This window comes from Hypanus sabinus, chromosome 9, assembly GCF_030144855.1.
Source record: "Hypanus sabinus isolate sHypSab1 chromosome 9, sHypSab1.hap1, whole genome shotgun sequence".
Classification (NCBI taxonomy): Eukaryota; Metazoa; Chordata; class Chondrichthyes; order Myliobatiformes; family Dasyatidae; genus Hypanus; species Hypanus sabinus.
In genome coordinates this window covers 43,326,067-43,352,566 of record NC_082714.1, presented here as the reverse complement: position 1 = coordinate 43,352,566, position 26,500 = coordinate 43,326,067, and the positions used below count along the sequence as shown (strand labels likewise).

At 40.4% G+C, this 26,500-nt stretch overlaps 1 protein-coding gene across 1 annotated transcript in view; it reads right to left on the bottom strand.

The window, feature by feature from the left end:
• syngr3a (synaptogyrin 3a) overlaps positions 1-26,261 on the bottom strand; it is a 60,541-nt gene extending 34,280 nt beyond the window's left edge. Inside the window, exon 1 of the mRNA XM_059979569.1 lies at positions 26,049-26,261. Coding sequence (XP_059835552.1) covers positions 26,049-26,147 — 99 coding nt within the window. The 5' untranslated portion in view covers positions 26,148-26,261. The remainder of the gene's footprint in view (positions 1-26,048) is intronic.
• Between the last annotated feature and the right edge of the window lie 239 nt (positions 26,262-26,500).

The window sequence follows — 26,500 nt, the reverse complement described above, 5'->3', positions numbered from 1 at the left end:
GACCTACTTCCAGAACAAAACAATAATTACTTTTTAACCTCCCAAAGTTACTGCATTATTTGCACCTCGAATTCTGCAAAGATGCACTGATGAGAAAAGTGTATGTGCATTGTATTAACAAAAAAATTAGGACACTAACAATGACACTAATATACAGCTGTGCAAATAAGCAGGCAGTTTTAACATTATGTGGCAGCATTTCCCAAATGCCACTAACTGATGGCTTAGAAGTCCTATTGATTTGGTATCCAGGATATTGAGACACTGTCCCGTGCTCTTTTGGGCCCCAGTGAGTATAAAAGGATCATGGGAATTGGGGCCCTAGTGAGTTAATGTTTCCATTTAAAGTCACTTGATTCAATAAAAATATTTCTTACCAAGGTGTCACATCTTTTTAAAAGGTATTACTGTATAAAGGTAGGCTGGAATCAGAGTTATGCATTGCAGAAAGAGGCCCTGTGGTCCATCATGTCTATACTACCCTTTCTGCCACAATAATCCCATTTGTCCAGTGTCCTTCAATGTCCATTTAAACAAAAATAATAATCCTAATCTGGAAAAATCAGAATCTTATGTTGCTGGGGATTTTGACATTTTGAAACATCAGCTCCGAAATTAGGTTAACAGCACAAGATGATTAAGGGGTTGGCCGAGGCATTGAACTCAAAAGGTAGAGAAGTGGTTGTGAAACTACTTAGAGTATGAGCTCAGCCACTGCATTCTGGTGATAGGGGAGATGTGAAAGCATCATTAGACTATGTGAAGAAAGTTTGAGGACATTCCTGAGGCTGAGAGCTTGGTATAACTAGGATTGGATGGAGACCTGGAGGGTGAGGGAGAGGATGGAGATGTGAAAAATTATGAGGGGCTGAGACAGGAAGAAGCCAAGTCAATAAATGCAGAGGTTCCTAACTTTATTTTAAATGCCATGGACCCCAGGTTGGGAGCACTGCTTTAATGGAGGGACTACTAACTAATGGATATAGATTTTGTAAAACGGTACATTTTCCCTTGCCCGAAGAGTGGAACTGGCAGAGTGAGAAGGTTGTGGAGGCAGAAACCTTTGCCACAATTTCAGTCAAATAGTGGTCCCCTGCTTAGAGCTGCCCCACAGAGCCCTGATTCATTATACTGTTCGTCAACCTCCAGCCCAAACTTTCACAGGAAACTACCCACTGATACTCAAGAAAAACAGATATTCAGTCAGGCAGCACACTGGGAGCCCTTGTCTTCCTCCAGCAATCTCAGATCAACACATCACTCACCACTCAGTGTGGAGAGGCCAACAGACAGGTGCAGAGATAGAGTCACACGGCATGGAAACGGGCCAACTCATTAACACCCATCCAAGCCAGCCCTACCCCCATGTTTGGCAAGATGTGGGGCTCAGGGGTGCACCTTGGCCTTTGCTGTGGACTGGCAGCACTTCATACACCACGTGTGGACCTGCAACCTCCCTCCACCATCGGTTGGGTGTGATGGAAGATGGCAGATGGCGCTTCTTCACTTAGCTGCGCAAGGGCAATGGCCAGAGGCCGCTGCTGAACTGGTTACCGAGAAGTCTCTGGGCTGGGGAAGAGAAGCGCCCATTAGATCTGTGCCAGGCGATGATAGAGAGCATGGAGCAGGGGTGCCAGTCTGCAGCAGCGAGCGTGGCGGTTTGCTGTGGGGCCGGCGTGCCACTCTGAACCCCACACCTCAGTGCCGAACGGCAGCCTCCGCCCGCCCAGCCCTCACGGGCAACTCTCCGCACCGAGCCGTGGCCGACTCATTGCTGGATTTGTAGCTAGTTGCCTGCACAGCTACACTTAAGGCAGTGAGTTCATTCTTGGCGTAACAGGGGACTCACACCGGGGGGGTTCCCATCACAGAACCACTGTCAAATCCACAAGACTCACCCCTTTTGGCACTGGTTCTGAAAGTGCTCTCAATCCTGAGAACGCATCCCTTGCAGAATGTATGCTCAGAACAGCATCTTATGGGCCACAAATAGAACTGCAACGTGAATTTAACCTAAATAACTCCATTTGATGTCTCCTTCTACATCACAGTTTACGATTCTGTGAAAACAATAACATTTATAGAATTCTAGCTAAGTTACTATTTAGTAAACAAAACTGGGAGATAGCAGGATATTATTTAGAATCTGGACTTTTGAAATGGTAAAGGAGTTCTCTCCTGTGGCTCTTCTGAAGAGTGATTCTGCATGATGCAGTACTGAACACTCCTCCATCCTTACACATCCTGTAATTATTTATTGGTATTTTGTCAGTTTTAGCCCAGTTACTTAACATACGATCAAAAATGAAGAGTTCCAGCACACAAATTCCAGCTTCAGACATCCCAAAGCTCTTTCACGCCAACAAAACACTTGCATGGACACGTCCTAATGCACTGAGTGACAACAGTTAAATTATGCATAACATCAGATTTTTTTTATATAAATGGGAAAAAGAACACCTAACATGGTTTATAAATGGGAGATAAATACCGGCCAGGACTATTCTTCAAGGATGGTTACAGGAAATTTAAGTATATATACCATGGATGCATCAGTAGCATAATGGTAAGCATAACGCTATTACAGCTCAAGGGGTCAGAGTTCAATTCTGGAATTCGGACTTCAATTCTAGCGTCCTCTGTAAGAAGTCTGTACATTCTTATGCGTACATGGTTTTCCTCCAGATGCTCCAGTTTCCCCCCCACAGTTCAAAGATATACCAGTTGCTAAGCTAATTGTTGATTGTAAGTTGTCCTGTGATTGGGCTGGGATTAAATCAGTGGGCTCTCCGAGCCGGAAGGGCCTGTTTCATGCTTCATCTCTGAGTACGTGATAGATATATCAAAGTGCAGAGAAAGGGCCCCCAGCCCAAATGTCAATGACAGCACTGCCAAAACATCACATGCTTCTTTATCAAGATCAAAACTATTTCTCATATCCTTACCTGTACCCATTCCTCTTGGTTCTCTGCTACATGCACAATACAGTACCACGTGGATGTTCGACTCAATTTCTCCTGCTCGCTGACCACATTACCTAGTGCTCCATCTTAAAGTTACCTCCTTGTTTCCAAGCCCTCCACTCCTCCTCACCCTCCTGTCCTATATCTGCAGTGCTTTACTTCCAGCATCCACATCACCCTTTGGTTTAATTGCTTAAAATTTGAATGCTAAGGAGAAAAAAACCCCACTAAACTAACATAAAACAAGAGAAGGAAAGATTGGGCAGTCCATTTGAGGATAAAATTTTAAAAAAATATCCTTCTACTCATCTCTGAACTTTCGCGAATAAGGAGGATCAAAAAGAAAAGAGGAAAAAAATTATTTCTTAAAAAATAAGAAAAAAATTAAATCATATGAAACTATTGAATAAAAAGGTCACCAGACTTGCTCAAAATTAAAAGGTGTCAAAAGTTCGGCTTCTAATTTTCTCAAAACTTAAACAGGACATAATGGAGGAGAGCCAATTAAAAACAGTAGGTGGATTAGTATCTTTCCAGTGTAACAAGATAACTCTCCAAGCCAGTAAAGTTGAAAAGGCTATCACATGTTGAGCGGAAGCGGGAACTCCTGTTTCCTCTGGAGTAATCCCAAAGATTGCCGTGTGTGAATTGGGTTGTAAATCCACACCTATAACTTTTGATAATATTCTAAACACATCCCTCCAAAAATTATTTAACTTTATGCAGGACCAAGACATCTGAGTTAGAGTAGCCACCTCAGCAATGCATCTGTCACAGGTGGGGCTTATATTAGATAAAATATGTGCTATTTTATCTTTTGACATATGGGCCCTGTGTACTATCTTAAACTGAATTAGGGAGTGGCGTGCACAGGTAGATGAATTATTAACTAGATAATAAATTTTACTCCATTGATCATCTGAAATTGAATGTTGAAGTTCCATTTCCCAAGTACGTTTAACCTTATCATTAGGCATCATATGTGCATTCATTAACTGTTTATATATAATAGCTGTTATTCGTTTTTGAAGTGGTTTAAGCTGAAAAATAGCATAAATCAAATTTGGTGAATGAGCCAATGGATAATTCGGTAAAAAAATCATGTAAAAAAATTCCTAACTTGCAAGTATCTAAAAAAAATGTGCACTGAATATATCATATTTATCCACTAACTGTGAAAAAGACATTAAACAATCCTCTGAAAATAATCTAAAATAGTTTTTCTTCCCTTAGTTTTCCATATTAAAAAAGCCTTATCCAGAGTTGATGGTTTAAAGAACAAGTTAAAATGGATATTACTAGAGAGTACAAGACAATTTCCAGTCCTTTTTTTCTCTATGATTTGCCAAGTTGTGGTTTCTTGTTTATATACAATAGCTTATTATACGTATTTGACTTTGACAGTATATATTCTTTTGTTGTTACTACATTTTTGTATTATGTGTTTGCTATAACCTCTCCTGATTTGTATCTTTTTTTGTTGAAAAAAATCAATAAAGATTGAAAATGAAATGAAAAATGACAACTTAAATGCTGTCCCTTCTGGTGTCGATACCACCTCCCCACCTGTCCCAACTATTCCATATTTTTGGACACTTACCCAAACAATAGTCTTTTAGCTTGGTGTCTAAAGCTGTGTTTGACATGTATAATTTTAATACACACTTCATACACACAATTGGCTGTGTCTGTGAGACACCCACAGGTATCCCAGCAAGTGGCAAGAATGCTACAGCCTGAGCTTGTCCTGCCATGTCTTAACCATGGAGACATCGCACAGAACCAAGCTCTTGGTCCACTGAATCCAGGCCTACACCATGTTATTCCTATATTGAACCCATTTGGCTTCACAAAACCAGAAGAGTTATTATGGGATGGAACTGAACCCTGCCTCAAAATGACACTTTCACCAAAAATAAGAACCGATTCCACTGCTCACTACAAAAGTCAAATCAATTCTAGGGTAAAATTTGCCCATGATAAAGGTGCTGGATACATGATATAGTACTAAAAGATGCTGCTTGGATTAGACAGCACATCTTCTGAGAATAGGTTGAGCAAGCTAGGGCTTTTCTCTTTGGGGTGAAGGAGAAAGAGTCAACTTGATAGAGGTGTACAAGATGATAACAGCCACAGATCGAGTGGAAAGCCAGACTTTTTCCAAAAGCAGAAACACTAGTACCAAGGGGCATACATTTAAGGTGATTAAAGGAATGTATAGAGGTGTGGAGTGACAAAGGTATTTCCACACCCCATACAGATGGTGGTGGGTGCTTGGAACATCCTACTGGGGTGGTGGGAAAGGCAGATATATTTGGGACATTTAAGAAACCCTGAGATAGACACATGGACGACAGAGAAATGGAGGTAATCATAACACTGAGCCAAAGGGAATACTGTGTACTGTGCTGAATGTTCTATGTATAATATATTGTTTCTGAAATTTGGTTTCTACAGCCATTTCATGGATGTTTTGAACTACCGTACTAAACATTGTATGAAACTTTTAATTGTTATTGCTAAAATGAATTAAGTACGGCAAGATTTACAAAGTTAAATCACTGGAGACTATAGGGACTGTTGAGTCATAAACTTGTGCGTATAAAAGAAATGGCATTTGAAATTGTAACTGTTGTGAGTCACAGTATCAGTGGCATTTAAAAAAACTTGTTTAAAGATGGCCAAAAGAAAACTGGGATGTCCTCAAGTGTGTTAAATACCACTCAGGTAATCAATCGAATCCTATTTAGAACTGTATCAGTCACAAGACACTTCTAGAAAATTTCTTCACTTCCTAATGAGCACAAAAGAACAAGTTCACATGCATTAGATTTATTGAGAGAGAAGTTAGCTCATGGGGTCCATTTCCTTTTAAGATACCACAAAAGCAAGTGTGGTCCAGTGAGGAGTATGGGAATGCAGCTTCCCTTCCCTTCCTTCCCAACAGTGCTATTTGAAGGGGAAATTAACTACTTGCAAGTAGAGGTTTATGTCTTTGTTCCAGTTCTATAAAAGACTCGCACTTTGCAGAGCTGATGTGTCATGTGCTGAAGTGCTTCAAGGCATCTGCTAAAACCTGTTGATACCAGACGCAGGTGCACAAGGTGGCTTTCTCCTTGCAACAGAACAGAAGATAACATGGGAATAGCAAAGGGCATGGGGAGGGAGAGGAAAAAGGAAGATAGTTGGCAGGAGGCTGCCACACTCCAGTGTGTTCAACAAATAAACCCCTTATCTGAACCTCAGCAAGGAATATTTTGAGATGTCTACAAGTCAGTGAAGAGATCCTCTAATCTTGTATTTTAACGTTGTTTCAGGAACATTGTGGCCACACTACAATTAAGCAGACTACAATTCATACACTTCCTAAAGACCAACGACTTTGACAGAGATGAGGCATTTTTGTAAGAAATACTAGCTACCTCACAGTTCAGGTTGTTTTTGACTACAGGAATATCACTGTGAAGCTGCCACATGTCAACTGTGAGAGGTACTAAAGTGATTCTACTCCCAGAGTCTCAATCTGGCATGTGATAATAAACAGTGAGCTGTGAGAATCAATGTTCAACATCCTGGCACAAAGTTTTATTCTGTGGCTCTGCCAGCTACATACATCCTTCGTATATGTCACTCCACTGTATGCTTGCTTCATGCTGCTACTAAGCCATGATCATTTTCAATTGGTCTTCAACAGAACCAAATCAAGGCCAGTGGCAAAAATCTCCCTTGATTCAACAGTGACCTCAACTATGACGATCTTCTCAGGAGTGGTGGGGTAATCTTTAAACTAATAGGAACCTGTGCAGCCTATTACACTCTATAACCATTCTCAGCACTATGCACACAAAACCGTACACATTCAGATACAGAACTTCACACTATTGTCTACTTATTCAATGAAGAATACAAGAGGATAGAGATGGGGGTGGGGGGAAAGAGGAGTTGGAGGTTGTAGGGTAGGGGTGCTCAAAGCCTCAGACCTCTGAAAACTAGAGTGAGAGCAAACCATGCTCCATCCTGGGGACTGCCCAACAAAGATGGCTGCTCCAATAGGGGTTTGTACCTCTATAAAAGTGTATTGTTGAATATTTTTATATTAGTAACACTGAGCTAGTTGCTGCTACTGGAGCAGGCACATGAAGAGACAGAGCATTTATTTTCCCAAGTTCTATGTTTTTATAAAGAGTTAAATATACCTGCCATCTTCAATCATCTTGTACAGGTGGAAGAATACAAATATTTCTATCACCACAGCACCTACTTCACAACAAGTTAGAAATAACCACTGCAATCTAACTTCCCAAACACCAACCTTTAAATAACAAAGGTCAGTTAATCACTCTAGGCTCCTTTGCTTGTCTTATTATTTCACGCAGTGGCTGCACTGTGACTGATGAAGGGTTGCTCAGCTTGACTGCAGCAACTGAAGAGGGCCCTGGACTGTGGCCTAAAGCAGGACTGTCCCACCTCTGCCTGAGAGGCAGCTGAGGTGACTGGCCAGCTGACAAATTATGAAGGCCCAGTAGAGTGGAGGTGGTGGGGAATGAACGATAAAGGAGATTGCCTTTGTTCACCATGTGACCACTGCCCATTCCCTCAGGACTGCATCCTGGCTACCCTGATATTCTGTGGAAGGGAAAACTGCAGGGCTGCTCCAAGCAGTACAACGCACAACCACACTGGGGCCAGTCTAAACTGCATTCCCGAAATTGAGCTTCCACTGGGCTCCTACTGCTTGCTCTGCAACATCGCCCATCTAATGCTGCATCGGAGTTGAACCCACCAGTGTGCACTTCCACGCTGGAGAACGAGGCCTCTGTGCTGACCCTGACAGGACAATCTTGAGGCTAGTCATAGACTCCATGTTCCCTGACGTTGAGCATGTGCTTCCCAATTCAAAAGGGCATTTCACTGAGCCTACCCTTCAGTAAACTTCCATAACGAGAGTCTTCATCCAAGTTCTCTGGCGCAGAATTTAAGAGCTGTCCACCCGTGTAATCTTTTTTTCTACTCTGGACAGAGGCCCCTTGTACTCCTATTGGGTGCAGATGGCGACTCAGTGCAAGTGTTCACATCACCAGCATCCTTATGTAAAAATCAAATTTTGCCTACATGACCTATCTTTGCAACATCCAAACTTCTTGCCCAGGCTGCCATTTTTGGATAGATTCTGCAATATATCATTTCTTTCACCTAAAGATCTAGAGAACCATAACAGTAGCCAGCAGCCTCGCTGTCCAGAGGAAGCCAAATGCTGACCACTTTTGCTTGGCCAATTATCTTTAGCAATGGCATGCATGGTTTGTGAATGGAGCATCTTAAAAAGTACAATAGATGGTAAATTTGTTTAGAATATTATTTTGCTCCCCCTTTAAGAATGGATTGGATGCATTTCAGGAGAGATTTACAGGTAATCCATGGGGCGAGAAGATTGTCCTATCAGGATTGGCTCAAAATATTTAGACCTTCTCAATTTAACAGAAGCAAAGGTGATCTCATTGGCATTTATAAGACTCTAATGTTCCCCCAATAAAAGAATCTCAAAGAACAGAACATATTTACAAGATGCATGAGCAGGCCTTTTAAACCATGGTGTGTAGGAATTTCTTCTCTTACGGTGAATCTTTGGAATCCTCTACCCAGAGGGTTGTGGAAGCCAGCTCCCCAGGGGCAATTTATTAAGATGCAGATAATTTTTGAAAGGTTGGGAATTGAAGGCTATGCCTTCCACTGAAGAGTAAGGGTCAAGGGCAGGGCATTTAAATCATGAATTGAAGAGCCTGGAGGCCGGTTTCCTGCTATGCTCTTGTGTATCACTCCAAGGGTACAGTGACAACAGATACCTTGTCACTACTTGCAAATCAGTTGCAGCACATTTTAGGGCATTTATGAATAGCTCCCAAAATGAACTTCATCTATAAAAGACTACTTACAATTTGGAGGCTTTAAAAAGAAAACACATGAACAATAACCTCAAATGAAGCAATGTAGAAAAACCCGTTAAGTCTTAAAGGCCAAAAGGTTTGATTTGCCCATAGGTTCAATTCGTTTTACTCTCCTCAATTCTATTAATCTTTCAGAATAACATGTTGTTAAAGCTAAAAGATAATGTATTGAATTTCAGATATCCCCATTGCACTGAGCACTGGTACTCCCCAGGGTTATGTGATCAGCCCACTGCTGACGCATGACTGTGTCACAGGATTCAGCTCAAACCGTGTCATCAAGTTTGCAGATGACAGAACATGGCTGGCCTGATCAACAACGATGGCAAGTCGGAGCAGAGAGGAAGTGGTAAGAAAGAACAACCAAAGTCCGATGTGGAGAAGAGCAAGGAAATCATTGTTAACTTCAGGAAGGTGCAGACAAACCATCCCCCTCTGCAAGAACACGACTCCTCTGTAGACGGCGTTAAGTGCATCAAGTTCCTGGGAGATCACATCATGGATGACCTCACCTGGTCCTTTAATACCACCTCCCTGAACAAGAAGGCACAGCAGCACCTCCACTTCCTAATGAGATTGAGGCAAGCAACGCTCAGCCCACCCCAGCATTTTAACTGGATTTTACAGAAGCACCATTTAGAGCGTCCTGACAAGGTGCATCTCCATCCAGTATGGGAGCAATCGTACATTGGACCAGACATCACTACAAAGGACGGTGAGAAAGGCTGAGAGGATAATAAGGGTCTTCCTGCCGCCATTTATCAGGAGCGCTGTGTACACAGGGCCCTTAATATCATTAAGGATCCCACCCACCCATCCAGCACCCTCTGACTTTCTACCATCAGGCAGGAGACATTGATGCATTAAAACAAGAATGATCAGGATGGGAAACAGCTCCTTCCTTTAGGCCATTAAGCTTCTGAACTCCCTGCTGCATCGCATACAAAGTGTCACTAGTTAATCTGTTCTGTACCTGATATAATTTAATTTATGCACTTTACTTGGTTTACTTGTGTGTAATCCACCTGTAGATTTTATCATTAATTTCCTAAGTTATTGTGTGTTGTATGTAATTCTGCCCTGGGTCGGAAAAATATTGTCGCATTTGACGATATACATGTATATAGTTAAATAGCAATAAACTTGAAGTATAAAAAACTGGAATGAAATTGCAACAGGACTCCATTTTTATCATGACCCAAACTGTGGTTGTGGCCATTATTTCATCACCTACTTCAGGGCTAGGCTGGTAATAAAGCAAATAGTTTTTCATGAAGGTGTCTAAGAAGTTTTAGTGCTCAAAACAATTCAGTAGATGACTTCAGGACATTTAAATTACCTGGAATCATTTTCATTTGTGCTATAATTATTTTTACCTCCACCAAGTTGTCCATCTCCTGAATATTGATTAAGCAGGTGATAATTAAAATTTAAAATTACTTTTTTCTCTATTTGCCTGAACAGCCAAATATCTCATTCTCATCTATACTGGACTGATAATTTACTAATACTTCTAAAAATCATGAAGGTTATGCACTTTACAACAATGACTTTGCTTCAAAGATACATCATTGACAATGAAGAGCTTTGAGATGTCCTCAAACCATAAGAGCGCTGTATAATTTGTGTAGTCTTTCTTTAAAAGAGTGTTACTTTTAAAAAATAGGAGTTTGGCACCTTAAAAAAATACCGAAGATTCCTAGCTTTGCCAACTTGTTTAACTGGTTCAATTGCTTTCCCTGAATGACTCCAACTACTGCATCTAGGAAGAAAGGTCATATATTATAAGTGAATGATGAATTCTGAAATGGGGAAGGCAATGAGGAGTTTTATGCCTTGCCAAATGACACTGACTTGACTAACACTTTAATTCTCCGTCAGGGTTTGAAAGGATAAAAATCCATTCTCGTCTGCTATCAGCTTCCCCCTTCATCCTTTACACCAATCATTGCCCAGCTTCTCACTTCATCCTCCCTCCCTCACCTGACATTGCCAATTACCCACTGGGTTCAAAGTTCCAGGTAAAATTTATTATCAGAGTACATGTCACCACACACAATGCCAAGATTCATTCTCCTGCATGCATACTCAGCAAATCTAAAGGACAGTGCCGTCAACAGAATCAATGAACAAACTGTGCAAATGCCAATATAAATAAATAACAAGAGCATGAAATAAGAAGATAGAGTCCTTAAAAGTGAAATTATTGGTTGTGGGAACACCAAAAACAGAATTAGTGTAGTTCTGGAGCCTGATGATTGGGAGTAGTAACGTTCTTGAACCTGGTGGTGCGAGGCCCGAGGCTCCTGTTCCTTCTACCCAATGGCAGCAGTGAGAAAAGAGCATGGCCTGGGTGGTGAGGATCTTTGATGATGGATGCTACTTTTCTACAGCAACGTTTCATGTAGGTGTGCTCAACGGCTGAAAGGGCTTTACCTGTGATGTACAGGGCTAAATACACGACCTTCTGTAGGATTTAAGTCAAAGGCGTTGGTGTTCCCATACCAGGCCATAATGCAGTGAGTACACTTTCCACCACACATCTCAGAAGTTTGTCAAGTTTTTGATGACGTGCCGAATCTCCACAGACTCCTAAGGAAATAGAGACACTGTCCTGCTTTCCTTGTAATTACATTTATATGGTGGCTCTCTGAGATGGTGACACCCAGGAATTTAAAGTTACTGACCTTCTCTACCTCTGATCCTCCAGTTAGTCAGGGCTCCTCTCATACAATCCTTCCCCTCCTCCTACCATCTTACTCAGGCTTCTCTCTCCACCCGCCCCCTCCCCCCCCCCCCCCACCCAGCAGTCCTGATGACGCATCTCAGCCCAAAACATCGACTGTTTATTCCCATCCATAAACGTTGCCTGACATGCTGAGTTCCTCCAGCATTGTGTGTGTTGCTCTGGATTTCCAGCATCTTGTGTTTAGTATTCCTTTATTAAGAGCCCAACAGATACAAATTGAATAAAAACTTTTCAGATTGCTTAAAATGAGGACTACACACTTAATTCTACCACATTTATTTAGATATACAGCAGGGTAACAGGCCTTTCCAACCCAATTACATCCATATGACTAATTAACCTACTAACTTACGTGGAAGGAAACTAGAGCACCCAAAGGAAACTCCCATGGTCACGGGGAGAACTTCTTACAGACAGTAACAGGAATTGAACCCAGGTTACTGGTACTATAAAGATTTGCATTAATTGCTCTGCTATCATGCCACCAGTTATAAAAATTTATAGACTGTAAAGTGCATTTGAATCTCATATCATTAAACTCTAAATCTCATGAAACAAAGGAGCTCAATTATAAAAATACAATTCACCCTCAAACTTTCATTCCTACTTGCTACAGAGCAATCAATTTCTAATATGCATTCAATACGTTCTTTACTGTTGAATTAAAAGTTTCCAAAAGAAAAATTTGAGCCCCAGGACAAGGAGGAATAGAGGGCAAATGTGTTCAAAGTAATATGGCAGATGGTCAAAAACATCTGGATATAATCAGAGTGCAGATTGATAGATTCACTGGGTGCTGTGTTGGTGTGATCAACCAGTCCGTAGACTCCTCACGTACAACAGTCATTCACAATGAGGATAGTCCCATCCTAAAGTGATCAAATTTAGGTTCTTGTGAATGTTTCTGGCTACGGGTCAATGTAAAGACAATGTGAGAATATGAAAGTATGCAGCAAAAACAAACCATTGTAGCCACAGAGATGCAGAAACAGCAAAAGCACATGGTCAAAGACCAGACATTCACTGCTACAGCAATGGGGTTCATTAATAGAAAAGCGCAGAGTGATCATTCTCAACACTCAGACAGTAAAAAAAAACTTCATAAAGAAAAAAAAACTGCAGATGCTGGAAATCTGAGCAACACACATAAAATGCTGGAGAAACTCAGCAGGCCAGGTCCTGCTGAAGGGTTTTGGCCTGAAACATCGACTGTACAAGAGAGAGCAAGACAGAGACTTAAAAAATAAAAAAACTGTTATATGTACATCTAAATATACAATGAAAAGCAATGTTTGTGTCAACAATGACAACAGTCCAAGATGTGCTGGGGGCAGCCTGCAAATGTGGCCATGTTCCCAGCACCAACATAGCATGCCCACAACTTACTAACATTTACCACTGCCTTCAGAATGAAGGTACAAGTGTCTCAGGACTTGCATCACCAGGTTCAAGAACAGTTACTAACTACCCCTCAGGCATCAGGCTCTTGAACAAAGGGGATAACTTCACTTGCCCCACCAATGAAATGTTCCCATAACCAATGGGCTCACTTTCAAGGACTCGTCATTTCATTCTTGTTATTTATTGCTGTTTATTTATATTTGAATTTGCACAGTTTGTTGTCTTTTGCACTCTGGTTGAATGCTCTAGCTGGGAGGTCTTTCGTTAATTCTGTTATAGTTACTGTTCTATAGATTTGCTGAGCATGCCCACAAGAAAATGAATCTCAATGTCATATACGGAGATATATATGTACTTTGATTTTTAAAAAATTACTTTGAACTTAATCCATATATTCTTTGGAATGTAGGAGGAAACCAGTGCATCTGGAGTAGACAGAAATCAAATGAATGGTCCCAAAAATTGTTTAAAGTTCTATTCTATTGAAATTGTAATACAGTCTCATGTGTTTGACCTCATGACCCAAGGCTTCTCGTCAGTCAACATGTTCACATCATTGCCAAGCTCTCCAGACTGCGAGGGTGCATGGCCACACGGTGACTGAAATGCTCCCACACACAGAGCCTTTGGTGCCCCACAGCTAGAATTCTCTTTTATACAATGTTAACGTTATGCTAATACGATGTTGAAATCTATGCTAATATTTGTTAAATACACTAATTTGTTAATATAATCCATACGTTATCTAATTGTACATTTACTTTAAAATATTTTACAACTTTAACATATTTATATTGTCAGTGTTTCAAATTACAACCCTATTACAAATTGCAACAATAAAACAGACTGAAAGTCAGTAGCTCATTAGTACTAAACCACTGACTTACTGAATGCCAACACCGTTTAAAAGTTTAAGACAAAAGATTTTTTAAAACTATATTTTATCTATTAATTTGGTATAATGAAATCAAAAGTTTTTGATTTTTCAGTCTTCAGTCTAAATATTCATAGTATGCATATTATATTGAAAAAGTGCTGTGCTGTTTTCAGGCCATGTAAAAATTTCTTGCTCTGTCCAATAGTTGGACTGCACAGATGTTAAAAAAAACTAGAGGGAACATTGTTGCAAAGGACCATTCTCTAAGCTCAATAAAAAAAAATCAGCCTGTGTATTTCACTAAATAAAATTCAGGAGGAGTTTTATTTTTCCTTACCTACTTGAAAATTTACCCCTAATACATTTGTGCATTACAGATCAAGTTAATCGTTGATTTATAAGAAATAAGCATCAAAATCATATTTGCAATTCAAGTTCAAGTTGTGTGTTTACGTGGAAATAGAATGATTGCAAGGTACTTGATCGGATAGCATTTACTCTATCATTCAATTTTGAAAACTAATATCCACCGAGCAGGTTCAACAGAAGTTCCCAGAATATCTCCAGGGAGTAATATCAGATTTTTGTTTCCATGGTTACCTTTAAGGAGATAGGGATGAAATATCAACTGCATGGGAAAAATAAGGATGAAATAACATGAAAGATGTGATTTACAAGCCCAGAAATTATAATTAATCAAATCAAGAGTGTGCTCTAGATTAAAATGTGTAAAACAGGACAACTTTCCTTATTAGTGCCCTGACTTTTTACCCCAACCCTCCTCCACCAAACTTCTGGAAGTGGCAACTATTCAGCTGAATCAGTTGAGGCTGCACAATAGCGACAGGGGAAAACCATTACAGAGCTTTAAACAAAACCGTCAGCGTGGTAGAGTAGCGGTTAGAGTAATCAAATTACCGCACCAGCGATCGCTGAGCAGGGTTCGATTTGGGGGTTGCTTTTGCATTCTTCCCATCATTGTGTGGGCTTCACCCGAGTGCTCCTGCGTCCCGCTGCGCTCCAAGGCCACACATTTAGTGCGGGAGAGCAGTGGGCATGCCATGCCAGCACCAGGAGCGTGGCAAAGCTTGCGGGCAGCCCCCTGCACAATCCTTGTACTCTGGTGGATGCTGTTGCAAAAAAAATAAAGTTAGGTCGCCATGGGAGCCAAGCAGTTAGCACGATACTATTACAACTCGGAGTTTCGGAGTAAAGAGTTCAATGCTGGCGTTGTCTGTATGGAGTTTGTGTATTCTCCCTGTGAGTTTCCTCTGGTTTCCTCCTACAGTCTAATGATGTACCGGTTAGTAGGTTAATAGGTCCTCGTAAATCATCCTGAGATTAGTCTGGGCAGTTCGGCTCGTTGGGCCGGAAGGGCCTGTTACACACTGCATCTCTAAATAAATAAATTCCCACCACTGTTTATGTAGACTTTGTACGTTCTCTCTGGGACCGTACTGGGTTTCCCTCGGGTGTTCCGTTCCGTACTGGTTAGAGTTAGTGAGCTGTGGTCATGCCATGTTGGTGCCAGAAGCACGTCGACACTTGCAGGCTGCCCCCAGCGCCACCCCAGACTGTGTTAGTTATTGACGCAAACAACATACTTAACTATGTTCCAATATACAGGTGACAATTAAAACTAATCTTTGTCTTTAAAACTGTCAACTGAGAGATTGCATGTTTCTCCGGGCGTTGTGCAGATCAGAGTCAATAAGCTTGTGCTGCCTCAGTCTCAAAAAGGCATTCTAAATGACTGGCAATTTTCCGGTGCATCCAAGCCAAATATTTCTGGCTTTTGGGATTTTCCTTAAACTGAATATCCAATGTGAAAGCACAAGATTGCATCCTGAAAACACAGCTATTCAATAGAACAAAAGTTCAGGAGCAACACTTAAAATATCTCTGGGCTTTAGGATGCATGGAAACAAAATACAACTGACTACCTGTGTCAATGATTCTAGAATAGGACTACAGTCCGGGTGGAATACTGATTTTAGCACTGGTGTTGGTGCCAATATCAACAGGAATCAGAGAAGGGTTGATGCATTACTCTGTTAAAGCTAATGCGTGGCTTCTACACCCATTCATAATTTTTATGTCATGTAAATTCAGCAGACTCTGTCCTAACTTAGTACATCCTTATCCTGGCACAACACCACTTCATTGCACCTGGACATAAAGTTGTCTTCTGCACTGTCATGATGTTTCACAGAGGAAAAATTGCTTTAAATGTACAAGGCTTGTTTAAACGCAGCAAGGTTTTGTGGCTCCATTAAGCAGCAAAAACCATGGCTGTTGGTCCAAGTGTGAAACAGATGCAGAAAATGTTGGAACGGTGTTGAGAAACACAGAAAATGGTGCAGGAAAAGTACAGAAAACCTTGGGCAGCAACTTGTGAGAGAAAATCAGAGTTCAGCTTTCAGAGTGCCAATCAAAATAATGAAAGGTCCTCTTGACAAGGTAATTCTGCTCCTCTCTATAGCTGTTGCCTGACCTGCTGGTGATTTCCAGCACTGATCAATTCTTGTGTAACACAAAGTTTGCCTCTTGGCAATAGAGAGAGTGCCATATTGGCCTCGCTTCATCAAATCCCTGAAAACCAAAACTACAGATACGGGAAATCAGAAATAAAAATATAAAATACTCAGCAGGTCTGGTCACTTCTGTGGGAAGAGAAACAGAACATTGTCTTTATTTCTCTTACCACATATGAATATTTCCAGCAATTTTTGTTGAATGGATCCTTGATACATTGAGTTGTTCAAGATAAAATTTATTTCTTTTTAACACCTTAAATATTAAATAAAACGTAATACTCATTGTGGCACATTTTTTTTCTTTCTAACTTGAAAGGCCTCAATGTATTAAATTTGTGGGACTGGCTTTATAAACTGGCATACTTAATGTTAAATAGTCTTTTCACTGAATTCAAATGCCTACATTTAGATACATGAAACCAGTTCCACTGGTTAACCTGACTTATCTCTGTAAAATGAACCTTTCTGCTTATTTGCAACCACTCAGCTGAGACACAAGGAAAATAACGAAATGCAAATTGACACTCCAGTGCAGCAGCTCTACATCAGCTTTACTTTTCCATTTAACTTGTTCTTTGCTTCTTCACAAATACCAGTGCAATTCTCATCCCTCTTTGGAATTGCTATGAAGTCTGCAGTAGGAGTCCTCAACAAAGTTGTGTCAACATTCTCCAGGGATATGAGCGAGACATATTTTCCCTTCAAGTACTTTCCATTTAAGGTGTGATTGCAACATGGGCATGTTAGTCCTTTCAGCAGGGTACAATGTGAAACTGGCAAAGCTCTTGCTGCTCTTTAAATCCAGACATCTTCAAAATTCCTTTCTGCTCCTACATCTGTTGCTGCCCACAAAAACACTGCCTTACAGAACGTCCTTCCACGGGCAAGCAGCAACAATCTGCTGCTGCGGGAGCTCAGCAGGTCAAGTGGGAGGAAAGGACCAGTCGAAACCCTGCATCAGCACTACCCAACCTGAGCAGTTCTAGCATGGTCTGTGTCAGCTTCTGTTCTTCCACCTCACTTTCTACAAATTATCTGATTTTTTTTTTAAATTTAGCAATCAAAATATCAGCTACTTTAAAAACAGGACCTGGATAAACGGCAACAGAACAAAAACATTCAAATAATCGGGTAGAATGCCAAGATGCATTTACTTTGCAAGCTAGAGCAAAAACTGAATTAAAGGCTTAAGTGGCTTCAGTTAACCTACATTGCTCCAGTTCTGGCTGCTTGCTATCATTAATTTTCAGTTTACCCCAACTATGGTGCAAAAGGTTCCAAGCCTCAGAACTTTGCCCGAGACCGCGGGAAGGAGATCCTCTCCCTCTCCTCATTTAAGCAGATCCTTAAAGTCTAACTTTTGTTCATCTGCTTTACTATTCCCTTGCATGAATTATCATGTAATTCATGTATCATGTAATTATCATTACTTTTGTCTGGTAACCCTTTCGTAAGGAAGCTTCAGATGTTTTAATACTTTAAATGTGTTACAGGAGTGCAAATTGCTCATAAAACAATTTATTATTCATAGTTCTATCAATATTTGACAGTTTTGCTGAATTACTTAGACTTCTCAGCTATCTAAACAAAGTTAAAGACTTAGAGAGCAGGTCTTCTTGGTGTTCATACCGAATCATTTGGGAAAAACAGAAAATTCAGTTATGGGGGAGTAGGGCCCAAAATGAACCAGGGTAGACAGATTTTATATTTGTTACAGTTTAATTGGATAAAAATAACATCCTTTCTAAAAGTATGCTTCCAATCATTTTTCATTCTCTTTTATACTCAGCTTATCAGAATGATCTTACATAGATGGCATTTCATGTGCTAGGCATTCTTTGTTGAAAATAAAGAAAAAATGCAGATGCTGAAAATCTGTAAAACAAACACAGAATGCTGGAAACACTCAGCAGATCAGGCAACATCTGCAGAAAGAGAAACAGAGCTGATACTCCAGGTGCTTTCTTTAGACCGCAAGACCATGCAGGATAGGAGCAGAGTTAGGCCATTCTGCCATTTCATCATGGCTGGTCCATTTTTCCCCTCAGCATCAATCTCCTGCCTTCTCCCCACATCCCTTCATGCCCTAACTAATCAAGAATCTATCACCCTCTGCTTTAGATATACCTGTACCCAATGACTTGGCCTCCTTAGCTGCCTGTGGCAAAGAATTCCACAGATTCATCACCACTCTCTGAATTAAGAAATTCCTCCACGTTTCCATTCTTTGTCTCTAAGAAAAATGTTGCCCTTTCTATACAAGCTACTTTAAAAAAATAACAAAAAAGTACACATTTCTCTTAACTCAAGCCATTAAACAATAAAGAGCTCCTAATTAATAATTATTGAATCAGGTTTGATAAATTTTATAAAGAACCAAGGAAATTGCCATGAACTGTACAGGTATTAAGTGTTTATTATTTTAGGCTTGATGTTAATTTGAAGCCTACATGGATGTAAATGATCCCATGAAATTAAAAGCAGGCACATCATCTCCATTATCCTGCCGCAATTATTAATATCAACAGAAACAGATTAGTCACATTCATGGTACCATGGAAAAATTGGCTACCATGCCTCTTATTAAAATAATCATTACTTTCATGTTTTCTCTACTTTGTGACAACATAGAGGCCATTTCAGCCTAACAAAGCTGTTCTATTTAATTAGCTGTACAATGCATTTGTATGTCTGAGGGTGGTTTTATTACCTATCAAGAATGGATTTCAATTATCATGTAACAATTAATTTATATACAAACACAAGTAAGTGAAAAGAGCACAGGAAAATCAATTCCAATTCTATCAGGCCCACCATATCTGTTCCATAATCCACTTAAACACAGACTCTCCATCTAATCACATAATCTCCCGTAAAAACCACACAAAAAAAAATTTGTAAGTTCCCCTGCAACTCCAATCCACAATCAACATTTTCTGAGACTCAGTTAAATGGTTTCCCAGAATAACAGTTAACCACCATAACTGGAACTGGTCTGTTAAATTCCCCTTAAGGAAACAAAATAAATTATTAGCCAAAGGACATTTAAGTGATGAGGTAATGTCAATCATAGATTTTCCCCTGAGGGACTTTCAGTGGAAGTTATTCTAATCCAAACACCCGCTGACATATCCATTTTATATGGAAATTCGCCAATTTCAAGATTTCAATTTCAAAAAATACACAATTTGAGTGAAGGGAGCTCTTTATTACTTTAAAGGCCCTATATTTTTCTCAAAATCCAGTAAAATAAATGTCCATAGAACCATGGGGATGTTCCAGCAAAGCTTGATCAGACATTACCACAAGGAACACAAATTAACAATTGATGTGTAGTCTTAAAACCGAAGTTTCTTCATGGGCACCTGACAGCAGAACATATTCCCTTTATACTCAATCATCTGCCTTCACGATTGGACCAATTCGGAAGACGAGAGTTCCTTACCATGTGTCCCAAGTCAAGAACTATGTAACACTGAGTCTGAAACATAACCTATACAAATGTATCCAAACAAGAGCTGGGTGAATCAAGTTCGAAGAGGCTTTGGCTACAGTTAGTTTTAAGGCTGTATGTGCCTGAAGTTTAGGTAGAGAAATAAACATTGAGATTTAGTTTAATTTAGCATTGAGGTCGGCACAGATGTCGTGGGTGAGGGGCTTGTTTGTGTTGTATAGCTCCATGTTCTGCATCTATAACATTCCCATATGATCCCCTTCCCAGTGTCCTAACTCTACAATAAATAAACTATAGGGAAGAGGATGACCTGATAACAGCCAATCTTCCTTAGAACATTCACACCTAGTAGTACTGAAACTGGAAAGTAATATGTACTATTACGTAAAGCAAATGATAGTATTAACAGGACAAAAGTAATGCAATCTACTATAATATTCATGTCTCAATGAATGCAGTCGGTTTCCAGGGTACAGATGTGATTGCATCTTCAAAGTGAAGGCAGCCTTCTGTCTTTTAGATGGTTTACAATTTGGGATCAGCTACGTGCGGATCAACTGCCGTTATCCCAGTCTTACAGTGTGTTTAGACTCACTGAAGGCAACAAGCTGTGACAGTACAATATGCCGACCTCCTGTTTGCTTTGACGCTCTCAGCCAGCTCAGCTTTCCATTTCTTTTCGTTCCCAAAGCTCTCCTGAGAGGTCAGGCTCCAGTGGTGCTGGCTATCACACAACCTCTCTATGTCAGTGCCTCACTGATTGGTCCATGGAACAGAAGTATGAACATTCAGCAGATAGTGATCCAGTTGGACAGCTGACTGAAGATAATGTCCTCAGGAATGGGCCCACCATCCATCCATCCAGCAGACCATTAGCTTGGTAATGAATGTGCGACTGACAGAGACAGAACACACTGGACACTAATGTATTTGTCCTATCAGGAGATCCTTAGGAAAGACCTGGTGTTGGTAGAGTGCAAACTGTGAAGCCTTCTCTCCATGTACGTACAACCCAAGTCTTGCTGTTTTCGAGGTGTTAGTTAGGTGACAGATTTGGTAGATCTACATCATGTTGTGCTCCATTGTTCACACACTCTTAGCTTCTACACAAGAAGCAGCTTTTGCACTGAATATGTTGAAAGATGTCATCAACTGCCAATAATGGTTGGTCAGCATCCTGCATCCTGACGAAGAGTCTTGGCCCAAAACATCGACTGTACTTCTTCCTATAGATGCTGCCTGGTCTGCTGCGTTCCACCAGCATTTTGTGTGTGTTGCTTGGATTTCCAGCATCTGCAGATTTCCTCGTGTCCAGTGATAATGTCCAGCTTCCTGATGGTCAGTATGGACTCTCTGAAGGCACAAGGGATATCTGTCCATTTAACTTGGGGCCTATTCCCTGGTGCAGCGTCAGCAACATGAAGCAGCCTCGAGTAAAGACATTCACCCTCAAACCGATAAAGTTGAACAACTTTCCATCATTTATGGCGATCGGCTGTAAGTGCATGACAGCCCAAGACAGAGCAAATCTATTTGACCCCACTGTGGATCTTAAAGTGTTCTAGTGAAGGCCACTCACAGTGACCTCGCCAGTCACGAGGATAAGAAAGGGACAGATCACAGTACAGTTTCAGTAAGCAGCCAGTTTTCATCAGCAGCTTCAAAATAAAAACCTATTCACACAATAAAAGACCCGAGGCTACTGAAGGCAACACCTCCCAAATACCAGCATCAAAGCTGCTAATGGAAAGGATGAAGCAGTGCCCTCTTGTTTTGGTCTGCTAACTATCACTTTAAATCAGACAGAATACATATTGTCAATAAGATGTTTCTTAAAACTTCACAAAATAACAGTGCCATTGTTCCAAAGTTCATCGTCACTGACTACCTGGGAAATGGTTTGAGTGGAAGTGAAATATTAACAGGCTCAGTCACAAATTAATACCAGATTAAAAAACACAAAATGCTGGAAGAACTCGGCAGGCCAGACAGCATCTATGGGAGGAGGTAATAAGAACGTTTCGGGCCGAAATTTTGTGTTTTTTTATTATTTCCAGCATCTGCAGATTCACTCGTGTTGCCAAGTAATACCAGATTGTTACTTTACAAATGACAATGCTGCCTATCAATCTCTAATGAGTAACCTGCAGAGTTAGTAAAAAGGGAAATTTAGCACTTTCTACCAAGTAGCTTCAGTTTTCTTTAGAAGAACTGGAAATTTCTGGAAGAGAATTATGAAAATGAGAATTTCTGGACCTTTTATGATCTGTTTTAAAAGAAATGCACCTGAGAATTTCCACAAAAATGCTACACCCGTATATTTATTCTTTGTTAAAAAACAACTTCAAGAAATATTCAAACAGAAATTTTATTTCCAAACTACATGTAATTTACTTTGTTACTGTGCCCAACATAAGTAACAGTTTGATTCCAAGGCCAATAGTTCACAGAAGGGTTCTTAATCAGGGTTCATGAAAGAGACAGGGATTAAAAAATTAACATGATTTTTTGAACTTTGCAGTGGTGGGCAGTGAGCAATTTTGTTAGAGGTCCCTCAGGCCAGTGCGCAATACTGCCCTATTTATTTGATTGAGTCCATTCCCTGTTTTTGATGCAGGTTAGGGGAGACCGTTGATAATTGGAGAGCACTGTATTGCACGGAGGGGAGGACAGTAGGCTGATGAAGAGTGCGAAATGTGTTTTCCAAGCACTGAATGGACTCACTCAACTTGGGCTACGACATCAGCCTCTCCCTCCTGAATTACCTTGAGAGTGAGGAAGGACACCAGAAAGTCTCAAGTCTTATTGAAAACCAGCTGGAAGAACTGCGGAACAAAATTGAACAGTAATTATCCTCCCTTTCAATACAAGTGTATGGCTGGTTAAAGGACCCTTTTCTCTGAATATTCTGACTTTGAGAGAAGAGGAAGAACTCTGAGCTGCACTCTGATGATGCACTCAAGATGAAATTTACTGACCTACCCCTGGACGAGTTCTGGATTTCTGTGAAAGAGTATCCTACCATTCATCGGAGAGCAATGAACATCTTGCTGTAGTTTTCAACTTCTTACATGTGTGAGCAAGCTTTTTACTTGTTTAACAAGCATCAAGAACAAGGATAGAAATTGTCTCAGTTCAGTTGAAGGTGAAATCCATGTGTGCTCATCTCAAGTTCAACCCAGAATTGAGTATTTGTGCAGCAAAAAAAAAAACAAGCACAGATTTCACATGCTAGGTCTGTATTCGAATCTGATCGTGTCATTGAGTAAGAAAATCTTTTATCAAAGTCTTGTATAAAATTCTGTCTTAAACTCCAATTATAAAATTGTTAATAAATTTTCATGTTTAAGTAGCATTAAGATCAATTTACAACCTTTATTTAAATTAAATCTACTGAGTATATCTTTAAAAAAATTAAATCCCATTTTGGCTTAAGTCAGTTATTTAAAAGAAATTTATTATGTTTGCCTTATGAATTTTAAAAAATTTTTGAAAGGGAAAAAGAGATTAATTTCAAGAAAGGTAAGCTAAGCTTAACTACCTGTTTTTTTTTCTCCCCAAGAAAGGTTGGCTAAAAATTCATTCTCTACTCAAAAGAGCATTGACAATTAGTTTTGGATTATAATCTTTACAATTTACTGATCACACTAAATTACCATGAGCTGTAGATACAATAATTTTTAAATCAGGGGTTTCCTGAGACCTGAAACTTATTTCAAGGGTTCCTCCAGGGCAAAACGGTTGCGAAAGGCTGCTTTACAGGTTAAAGCAAAGCGCTGGGTTGGTCTTTCTGTTACTTTGTACAAGTCCACATCTGATTCATTGTCCACCAGTCTGTGACCAGCACAACCACTTGGGGTACCAAATTATGGGCTTTACTTTCATAATTCAAAGAATTAGGAATATTAAAAATCACATTAAACTGTGTAGTGGGCAAGAGAGCTGTTTTAAGTGCTTAATCTGCGCCTCCTTCATCCCCATACCTGAATATTATAGCAGAAGGCCGCTAGAGGACCAAATTTAGCAAATACGCTCTGATGACATCATCTTCCAGATCTTGCCAATAAAATGCACTCGCTGAGCAAAATAGTAAATGGCATTATTCCCTATTCTGGATCCCATTCAAAAGCAGACAGCATTAGTCAGCAAGCGCATTTTTAATGGATTCAAATTGATTTCCAGATTCTCCTGCACACCAGTCTTATGGTGTGACTGATGGACAAAGTCAGGCAAATCCATCAATTGTTACACAACGGTCCCGCGGCGTTTCACAACAAGACCTACGCTCCTGTGTAAAATTTAATTCATGCATACAAACTGGGGGGAAACAAACAGCGAGCGGGCTGATAACGAAAAAAACAATTTCAGTTTCGCTACCCCTCGCGCTTAATGCCAAAGGGGCGCAAAACCCCCAATACCAACCCAACCGAATTGTCAATGAAATTCATTCGACCCACGACCAGTAAGTGCGGTAATACTTGTTCTATTGGTAGAGCTGACCAACGGAGCAGAATCCTGAAGCAATATGTTCAGTGAATTACTTTCTTTATCATTCAGTTCACAACGCACATTCCTTTTGAATCGAACCTACTCTACAATCAGGTGCATAACTTTCACTAATACACAAGCACAATGTTTATTTTTGGATAAGACTCGCAAATTAATGTCAGTCATAAAAGGGAATGACAAAGTGTACGTTGCTGGGGGGGACTATCAAGTGATTTCTACCCCCGCCCCCTTTTTATTTTACCCAGGCGAGACAGAGCGCATACATGATGTGCTAGCTATTGTTTCATTAACAATCTAGTTCATGCACAAGGCACGCATTAGATGAGCCCAAATGACATCCAATTAGTATTGGAATCAGACATTATAACCCCACGTCACGTAACAAGAGCACATCGGATACACGATGCATGGGAGTGCAGCCGAAAAGCAGGTGTGCTGGGCTCAACGTGAAACCCCGAATCAACGCTACAAATTATAACAATAAAACTAAAGCTTCCTGTTCATTCCTCTTTGCGACAAAATTGCATTTGTACGTTCCAAATACAATTGTGTACAAAAAGTACTCTCGATTAACACACCCAAACCTTGACAAAACGCAATAAATTACCATTAAGTAAATTTACAATACATATTAAATCTTTGTTAACAACTGTTAAATGAATTAAAGCTTGTTATATTGTTATCAAGGTCTGGAAAGTAATTTAATATGAACTGACGTCAATGTTTCCTACAGATATTGTAGAATCCATCCAAGCATCCAATTGTAAAATAAAGGCGCCAGAGGCTGAAGACTACTTAACCTCTGATTAGTTATATTGAAACTTTTTACAAAGCCTTAACTTGATTTGAAAGGTAAGCTTATAACCCGTTCCATGGAATCTCCATTACTTGAGGCAACTTTGTACTGCGCTGACGAGGAATTTCGCGTGTTTCCAAGATCACTCTAATTTGAAGAATGGCTGAGGCGATGAATTCAGGTTTTGTGAGTGAACGTCCTCGGGATACTGTAACAGCATTTAGCATCTGATCACTCTGGCAAAAACGACGTACAAAAGCGACCCTGTTCAGATGACACAGCCGATACTGGTCTTGGTTTTGTAGAAAGACACAAGTGAAAAAGGGTTTCCCCACCATTTCACAGGGGAGGGTTGGGAAGGGAAAAAGCCATTTCTGCACCATAAGGAAGATTAAAATAATACCAGTTAAGTTCCGTGCTACCTGCAGTCGGACACCTTGGCCCATAAATACTATTTACCAACACAACGCCAAAAATAAGGATCCCAGATGCTGAACAATTAATAGACGCCGGAGCAATAATGCTCGTACTGCTCCCATCTTTTATATAAAAAAATATCAATTATGGTAAAAAAAAATAAACCCCTGCTTTAAGATAATTTGTTGTTTGAACACCACGGGTATTTACAGAAAATGGGAGAAAAGAAACGCATCCCAGGGCTCTGTCTATCTTCCTTGCATCAGTAACACGACAGCACCTGGATTCTGAGAAATCTTCCAGGTAGGATATGTCTCCAAACATCATTTCACAATTTATAAAGACTTAGAGCCTTTTAGTTCCAATTTTAAAATAAATAAACGCTGTACCGCTGCCTTACCCAGCTGAGGATGCGGAGAATGGTTTGGGGCTGTTTGAGGAAAGCGATGGGATCAAGAGCAGCCCCAGCCTTTCCAGCGCCGTATGCACCTCCTTCCATCTTGAGCTTTCCTCTCTGTCTGGCTCTCGCTCAGCCTCCGCCTCAAGTACAGGAGACGGGCGGCGAGGACGAGCACTTCCCTGCGGTTGCGCAAGAGCGCGCCCCCGTGCGGCGTCCCCCTGTGCACGCGGAAATAAAACGAGCACAGCGCTAGCCGTCAATCACACCGGAGTAAGGGGCGGCGTTACTGCGCGGCAAGAATAAAGTTATTTTGCAGGAAAGGGCGTACTCTTTATGAAGGGGAGCTACAGTGACTGCCAAATGAGTGCCACTTATCAGGCTTGCTGTCTCTGTTCGACAGGATAAACAAAGTACATAGATATGACCATGAGACAAAACAACAAAGGTTTATA